At 28.5% G+C, this 8,870-nt stretch overlaps 2 protein-coding genes across 3 annotated transcripts in view; both read right to left on the minus strand.

Annotated features, from left to right (window-relative positions):
• LOC117169162 (non-structural maintenance of chromosomes element 1 homolog) overlaps positions 1–1,630 on the minus strand; it is an 18,584-nt gene extending 16,954 nt beyond the window's left edge. The window contains exons 1-2 of one of the 2 annotated variants that reach the window (XM_033355378.1): positions 1,430–1,529; positions 955–1,009 (exon numbers count right to left, since the gene is read on the minus strand). Coding sequence is in view for 1 of the 2 variants with exons in the window: in XM_033355377.1 (XP_033211268.1) it covers positions 1,430–1,529 (100 nt within the window). In the remaining variant the exon portion in view is untranslated. Of the gene's footprint in view, positions 1–954; positions 1,010–1,429 lie in introns of both variants that reach the window. The other variant, XM_033355377.1, reaches the window with a different exon arrangement.
• A 1,897-nt stretch (positions 1,631–3,527) lies between these two features.
• Positions 3,528–7,530, minus strand: LOC117168948 (eukaryotic translation initiation factor 3 subunit H). Its single transcript, XM_033354940.1, has 2 exons — positions 7,135–7,530; positions 3,528–4,398 (listed from the first exon to the last, which is right to left on the minus strand). The coding sequence occupies exons 1-2, from the start codon at positions 7,395–7,397 to the stop codon at positions 3,651–3,653; spliced, it is 1,011 nt and encodes a 336-aa protein (XP_033210831.1). The 5' UTR covers positions 7,398–7,530; the 3' UTR covers positions 3,528–3,650.
• Between the last annotated feature and the right edge of the window lie 1,340 nt (positions 7,531–8,870).

Genomic DNA, 8,870 nt, shown 5'->3' on the forward strand with positions numbered 1-8,870 from the left:
TCCATAAATTGCCTGAGAGGTGGACAAAATGTGTAGCCAGCGAGGGCGCATACTTTGAATAAAATATTTCTTATCATTCTCTTGAAATAAATGTGTTTTTTTTTCTTGAAAAAATACCGGTTTCATATGTATGGTATACACCTGGTACTCTCACTCTGATAATTTTGTTCTTATAAAAAAAAGACAGAAGGATAAATTGTTTAAGTTTTGAAGTACTATGAAAAAACGTGCATAGAATTTTTACATCTTGAAAAAATATGGTTTCAAAAATTTTTGGTACAATCAAATTTTGAATTTTCAACTTTTTGACCAAATTGAAAAAGTTGTTATCATAATCTTGTACGGCTTTCAAAAAGGAACGTTTTTCTTCTCCAGACTTTTTTTCGTATCATGCGTGGTTTGGCTTAAATTGTTCATTTTAGTTTGTTTTTCTGGATTTTGAAAATGCTATAACTCTAGTAATTTTTGATTTTTCAAAAAAAAAAGTCATTAGGATAAATTGTTAAATTTTTTGAATTCTATGAATAATCGTACAGAGAACTTTAAATTTTTTTTAAAAAGTGGTCTCAAAAATATTCAAAATGTGCCCACTTTTTGAATTTTCATCCAAAATGGCTGGCTAACGAACTTGACCTTTAGTTTAGCACACTAAACGAGTGTACCAAAGGACAATCTCATAGATTAATTTTTTCAAAAGTTATCGTGTTCACAGGCAGACAAGACACATTCGTAAAAACCTGTTTTTCGGATTCAGGGGGTCTCAAAACGTGGACATTTGACAAAAACTGGTGGGGTCAAATTTTACACAAATCTAATACCTTCTCTGATGAGAATGTAAAAATGAAAAATAAAAGCCGTATCCTACATTCAAAACCAAAATAATTATAGTGAGGATCTGAAGCACCAGGGGAATAAGAAGTCATGAAATATTCTTGAACCATAAATATACTATACCATAGTTTTCCGAAGTCACTTCCGTATTTTACAAGGTCCTCATCTCTGATATGGTCTATAATTATATATACCATTTTTAATTTCCCTCATTTACCTGAAGCTATATCAAATAATATACCTTGAATTGTTTATGTGCTGTTATGTGTAATAAACTCGCTTCTAAGAAAGAGAAAAATGTTAATTTTTCAAAGAAATTCAATTTTTACGAAAACTTTAATGAGAAAGAAAGAATTCACTACCATGTAATTAAAATGACACAAATTTTTTCTAAAAGAAAACAAACACCGGCTGAAATTTTCAATTAAATCTAAAATGATAAGGACGAATATAAAATACTTTGCGCATGCATTGATATATTAATAAAGCTTTCGGTATTATATGGGACTTAAATGTGTCAGGGATTCATTTAAAAACAGGCAGAAAACTGTTAACAAAAGTTGCGAAAACTTGTGGACAATTTCTAGGTTATGCTTACTAAATATTTTTACAGCCATTACACGGGCGTCGTCACTTGAAAGAATTCCTTCTTGAACGAAGACTTGTAGAAAGGCCTTATGTTTTTTGGTATATTCCATTTTGGTTGAGGTAAAAAATGAATCAATCACAGTAGAAAAGTATCGTAAACAAGGCAAAAATGTGAAAGCAACAATCAAAACAAAATCGCACTGCAAACGGTACTGCCAAACTTTCAAATTTTATCAGTGTTACCAACGAATCGCGCGAAATTTAAATTGTAACTCAATCAAATTTTTATTTATGTAGGATTCAAACACCTGTTAACAAATTCAGAATGTTCTCAAAAATCTTTTAAGAAATATTTAAGATAGTTTCGTATATTTTAAAATTGAACTCCCAGCAATTACAACTCCGATTGACTTTGTTTCTTTTCTAGAAATTTTGTTGTCTAGGTTATCTTTCAACTAAAAAAAAATCGGGAGTTTTCTTAATTTTTAAACTAATGATTATTAACTTTTTCTCATATTTTTATTTGGCAATAATTAACTTGGGTAATGACAAAAATTCGATGGCAGAGAAAAAATCAATGCGAGTTGTAATTGGCCAGAAACAGTATTTTTAATTTTTGCTCTGCGAAAAGGCAGCGAATATGCTTTTCTGAAATAGATCTTTTTTTCACGGAGTAAAAATTTAAAGTTTTTATTGGAAATCTGACAAGGAGAAAATCTTTTTATTCATTTAATTCTCTGGTAAAATTGCATAAAAATGTGCAAATTTGAAAATTTTAAACATGAATTTTCAAAGGAATATCAGACTTCACAGTTAAAGTACTCTTAAAACTTTTCATCTGTAATGATAATCGTTTAGTCAACAAAATTTATTCAATTAGTGCAACTGTTAACCAAGTAGGGTTGATTTTTCAACGAAAAAGATACATTTTCAAGGCAGATTTTCTGCTAAAATATTAAAGATTAAGATGCTAAAAGCTATTCTACAAAAGAATAGAATAGAAACAAAAGAATATTAAACAAAATATAACATTTTCCCCACGAAGAGATGAATTTTCACCTAAAATAATGAACCTTCACCGGAGAAAATGAATTTTTAATAACGTGGTTCAGCTCTCAACCAAGTATAGTTGAATTTTTAATGAAGAAGATTAACATGCAACTAAAAAAAAAGAGAGGAATTTTCAACCAAGAAGATAATTTTATACAAAAGAAAAAACTAATTTTAATGAAATAGATAATTTTCAGCCGAAAAAGATTTAAATTTTTCATTAAAACGATTACTTTTCAACCAAAGGAAAACGAAGTAGATAAAATTTCAAAGAAAAATGTAATATTTGATATTGCAAAACGAAAAAGGATAATTTTGGATGAAAAATCTATTCACATCAATAAAAAAAACACGAATTTTCAGATAAAAAAATAAGAATACTTAACTAAAAATGGAGCAGACAAAAAAAATATTATTATATTATTATAATAAATATAATATTATTATTTATTAATTTTATCAACATAGTTAAATTTTCTACTTAAGAGATAAAGATGATAAAAAATAAACTATTATTTTCAACTAAATAATTGCATTTACAACTAAATAGTTTTACCTTCAAACAAAAACAAATTTTTTTTAGAGGACAGTTTAATTTTTGTAATCGTAAAATTTTTTAAAAACAAAATAGTTAAATTTTCAACAAAATAATTAAATTTGTAAAGAAATATTAAAATGTTAATCAAGAGATAATTTATAAACTAAAAATATAATAGTAGACCTCAAAGTTGGATTCTTTTATTATGTTCTATCAATTTAGCTCGCATTAAGTGAAAAACGAGAGAAGGGAAAGTTTCTTGAAAACAGAGAAAAAACGAGAAATTCGATTAAAAATTGGAAAAGACGAAAGTGTAAGGCCAGGAATATTCGCTTTTTTGAAGGTTCGCAAAATGGAAAAGAGTGTTTTCCATTGCAAATAATTGTTAAAAAATTGTACAATTACATAATTTAATGCAATTTTAGCACAGAATTCAATGAACATGTCAATAAACAATAACTGTAATATTCAACAATAATTCCATTAATATTGCAGGTTAAAACTATAAAAAACTTCCATATTTCATAATACGAATTTTATTTCCCATAGAGATGGTTGTTTTAATACTCATAAATGTATCTTATGTATGTTTTTTTTTCTACAAAAAGTGTCGTCCACCAGAATACAGTGGTAAATCAGCCTCTCAATTTGATGATTTAGATTCCTTAGCACTTTGGAGACTCTGAGTAATATAAAGCTTGGCTAAACTCTGTGCGCAGAACTGAGATATATGTTGGCTATAAGTATTGATCTGTCCAGCAACGATCATGGGGTTTAATCTTGCCGGAACCGGCAAAGGTCTGATCAACTTATTGATATCGTCATCAGGAAGAGGAGGTTCGTCTTTAGCAGCCCTGGCAGCATTTTCTTGAGCTCTCTTGAGCAGAAGCCTGTTCTTGTCTTGCTGCTGGCGAACAACCAAACTTTGATATCTGTTGAATTTGATCGCCTCTTGGTTGAGCTCATCGACCCGATCCATCAAGCAACGCAGTTGGGTTTCCAAGACGGTGGCAGTTCCGAGATCCAAATGCTTGGTTCCCAGTTCCTCTGGGATCATCTCCTCCAATTCGGACATCATGACGTTGGTCAAGTTGCTGTTTTTGACGACTATCGGAAGTTCGATGAAAAGAGACTCGTAGCCTACTTTCAGTGTGCGCAAAGCTTCAGGTGTGAATTCTCCCTCTTTGTACATTTTGATCGCTTGGGGTGTTAGGCGATAGGCTTTCAAAGTTAAAAATCCGCGGGCAGATTTGGCAGTGTCGTATATCACGACGACAGATTCCTCGATGGATGTTTGGTAGTGATATTGGGATTCGAGCAAAGACATGTTCAAAAAGTTTCCTACGTCGGCGCTCTGGTACCAACCAACGTGGAAATGGTCGACGTTCACTCTGAAAATTAAATAATACCTTTAACTTTGAGCACCAATGTTATTAAAAGATTTATATTGTGTGTCATTCTTTGACTTTTAAGTAAGCGAGAGAATTTGGTTAGTCAGCAGTTCAAATGATACATATAGTATGAGATTACGAAACATTCGTCTTTGAAATTGTTCATTTAAAAATTATTTAACTAATTAGTATAAAATTACAAAATACAATTATTAAAGAAAAAGATGTTCTTTAAAATAAATATTATAAGACAAACATTCTCAAATGAATTGCAAAATCTGATTATTACAGGTAATTCGGCCCAGTGTTCGTACCGAAAATAGGATCATTTAAATTTACTTATTCAAAGTTCAAGGGATTATTCTAAAGGATAGTGTTTCAAATTAAGGAACACCGCATATTCTATAAACGGAATATAAAATTAAAATGTATTTATTTTAACCAGAAAACATGATTTTTCTATCATAAAAGATGAATTATCGAACAAAAAGATGACTTTTTAACAAAATAGTTATATTTTTACCAAACGAATTGAATTTTCAGCAAAATAAACTTCAACCAAAAACAGCTGAATAAAAAAAAACAAAAATTTTCAATTAAATGATCTAATTTCTATTTAAATAAGATTACACTAAAAACAAAAACAATTGCGTGTTTAAACAAATAGTTCAATTTTCAAACCAAAGACTATTTGTTAGAAGACAATTGAATTTACAATAAAAAGATTTATTCAAAATGAAAAGCGTAATCATTAATATGATAAGAAGAAAAAAAAACTACTTGTGAATTCGATCTTGGGTGTTTTCTCTTTGTCTGTATTTACAATTTTATGGTGATCATTCAATAAGCATTTTGTATCCTCTTTAAGCTAATGAAAAAAGTTTTTCAGTACAAAAAAGATTTTTCAAAATATATAAATAACGACAACTTTCGTTATCTTCAATAAAATGGATTAATATTTTAGTACAATTGATTCTTCTCGAATGAACGAATCTTTCTATTCTTGCACCAACTTTGAATTATGTCAATGATACCATTTTTACTATAAAAACCGATTTTTCAAATCATATAAATGACCATAACTTTCGCATTCATTGAAAAAGTGTATTGATATTATAGGTCAATAACGTTAAATTATGATCATGTAAAAACTTTTACTATTAAAAAACTTACTTTTTACTATTAACACCCCCCCACCCCCCACACACAATTGTTTAGATTTAGAACATTGCAATAGACATTTTTTATTTTCAACAGGATAGTTGAATTTTTAACTAAATAGTTGAATTTTCGAAGAACAAAGATAAATTCTCATAACAAAATATATCATACTTGATATTTCAATAAAAAACATGAAATTTCTACAAAAAGAGATTAGTTTTATAACTAAAAAGAAGAAATTTTAATCAAAAAGATTAACTTTATACCAACAAGGATGGATTCCGAAATCGACCGTTAAATTTTCAATTGAAAAAGATCGACTTTATAACGAAAATTAAAAAGTTCAATATCCAGAATAAAAAATCTATTAAAAAAGAAGACTAATTTTTAAACAGAGATGAATTTCCTAACCAAAACAATGATCTTTCTACCAAACACAAAAATATTAATTTTCAACAAAACAGTTGCATTTTCAATCTAAAAGACTGTCTTTTAAGAAGATTGTTAAATATCCCAATAAATAATACATTTTTTTAACAAAAAATATATTCGACGGGAGAAAGCTCATGCAAAAACACGAAATAGAAATACAAAGCAAATAAATTACTAACAAGAATATTATATCAGGGTGGCCGCAAAACTTCATTTTCAAAATTCCCCAATTTTTCCCTGATTAATTTTTTATTTTCCCTGAACATTAATATTTAAAGACCAGAATCTTAATCTTTTAATATATTTTACATAGAATCTTTTATGAACAGAACAAAAGAATAAAAGATAAAAAATTTACTATCCTCGATAGTTATATCAAGTGCAGTACTGACTAGTATTACAGAATTTCCCGTAACGTTAGCCGTGAACGAAATGGAAAAGTCTTAAGGAATAGTTTGTAATAGTAGACAGTTCTTGTATAAAATTCCACGAATTTTGAAAGATTTGTTTCAAAATTCATGATTTTCTTTGACTAATGACATTCCCTGATTTCCAAGTTATTCCTGACTTACAGCCACCCTGTAGAGGGACAAAAAAGGGGCTATTTATTGAAATTTCGGTACAAATAGAAGTATTTTCGATACGTATAGCTAATTCTTCAAATGAAAAAATTCAATAAGACATAAAATAAATTAATGTGGAAATTATATACTGAGCATAGCTTTTGATTGCTAAATATTAAGTATTTAATTTAAAAAAAACAAGAGCTTTAACTTTCATTTTTTTAAACTTTAAGAGAAGTTTAATATAGTTAATCTTCCAAGGGTATGCAGAAAATGGCGAGATTTACTGACATTTAAGTGTACGACAGTCCAGTAGTATTAAAACTTTCATAGAATAAGCTTTTAAAAGTTAATAAGAATGAGTAAATTGTTTCAATAATACAAAAACAATTGAAATTTAATAACTGTTTATTACCTGGCCAAAGAAAAAACTAAAAACTAGATTCTTTATTTCCAACACAAAAATCAGAACGGAAAGATGAAAAAATATAGAAAAGTAAACTGAATAATTGAATATCATTAATCAAACCTAATTATACATAAAATTAAAGAAAATATTAATGCAAAAATGAGCATATACCTTCGAAGTCTGCGCATCATAGTAAGTTGATATTCTTCCTCGTCCATAAGATCGTCGCTCTTTGGAAAAGGGAAGCAGTTCGTAATTTCCAGGCGATTTTGAACCACCAGACCCAGAAGGGCACCCTGTGAAACATCCATGTTGCTTAAGGATTCTTCATGACAATGCTTCACCATCTTCATAACCACCAATCCATCACACTGGACATAATCTATACGGGGTTCCGATTCCGGTATTCTCCGAGCCTGGCCTCTTGTTGCCATTTTCAATAATCAATTTTAATTCTTTTTTCACAATAAGTTCACGTTTTGCTTACTCCAGATGACAGTTTTTAACGCCACGTTTTTCAACAATATGCAGCTAACCTCTTCACAAGGAACGACGATGAAAAGAGAGGAGGGAAAATGGTGTCTGCATATCACGAAATTCATTGAACTCAGATACAAAACTCGATGAGAAATTCGTTAGTGTCAATACCCGCCATCTAGAGTGTTTATACATGTGTCAAAAATGCAAAAACAGAATTATAAATTATACAGAAGAAATTAATATTCGTTACTAAACATTTTTCACTTGAAAGTAAATTCTAGTATAAACTTATTTGAAATTTTTAGTAAAAAATATTATATTTCTAAACATTTTTTTACGAAAAAACTAAGAAAGAAAATTAAAGCAGTTGTAATTTTACAATTTATTTTATAGTGAATTTGTAAGATGATAAATGTTAAGGTTTTAAAATTTCATTTAATAAGAATTTAAGTGTAATTAAAAGTTTTCAAGAAATTTTATGATAAAAATACGATGTCTGCATAATATCTTTGATATAGGTGAGAAAACGAACTCTTTGAAATGGAAACCAAACTTCTAGGACTTATAGTGTCTGTATTTATATTTTGAAAAATGAATTTTAAAAATAATCATTGCTAATCATATCTTATTAAGTAATGACCATTGCTTTTCCAGAAATACTAAGGTTTGGAAGCATATTTTTCTCTATTTTTTGCATTTAATGAGCTGTAAATATTGATGTTTTTAAGCATTTTAAGAAAACAATTTATTACCTCTTCTAATAATCCTTTTAAATATTTTAAAATTATTTGGAAATTATTCAAATCTATTCAAATTTCGTTAAAACTTAAAAATAAACGTCTTTGATGATTGAAACAGTTTTTGACTGCGACTGGTTTTTGAGAAAAAAAAAATCAAACGCCATGTCTTGTATGGCGCGAAACGGTTCAGTCAGGAAAAAAAGGTGTCTCTGGGCAAATTCATTTCCAGCATACAATGAAAGTTAATAAAATCCCGAATACATCGTTATTAGCCGATTTTTGAAGAAAACAAAAAATATTACTGTTTTCTATAAAATATTTATATTCATTTCAATATACCTGGAGTCAATCAAACAACTATCCATGAGTGTTATCCAGCAGGATTGTAGAAGTTCACAAATTTATGGAATTTTGTTATAAAAATATAAGTGTATGAAAATGGTTTCATGGGAATTAGCAGTGTTTAGTCACCCAATTGTAAATAAAGTATTTTTGTCTACAAATTGTTATAATTAAGGTTTATAAAACATGTGTATACCTTCTTCTGACAAACAAACTCAAAAGGTAAAAAAACGTTTTTTTGGGTATTCTAAACAATTAAAAGTACCACAAGTTTGCCATTTATTTGAATTTTTTAAAATATTATATCTATTAATATTATTATATGAAATCATACATTTTTTGTAA

This window comes from Belonocnema kinseyi, chromosome 3 (genome assembly GCF_010883055.1).
Source record: "Belonocnema kinseyi isolate 2016_QV_RU_SX_M_011 chromosome 3, B_treatae_v1, whole genome shotgun sequence".
Lineage (NCBI taxonomy): Eukaryota > Metazoa > Arthropoda > Insecta > Hymenoptera > Cynipidae > Belonocnema > Belonocnema kinseyi.

What these genes read in the sequence shown, in the direction of transcription:
- LOC117168948 (XM_033354940.1), bottom strand. Translation starts at nt 7,397, where the DNA reads ATGGCAACAAGAGGCCAGGCTCGGAGAATACCGGAATCGGAACCCCGT. An exon ending in ATGATGCGCAGACTTCGAAG is followed by an intron (nt 4,399 to 7,134) that starts GTATATGCTCAT and finishes TTTAATTTTCAG; the next exon opens with AGTGAACGTCGACCATTTCC.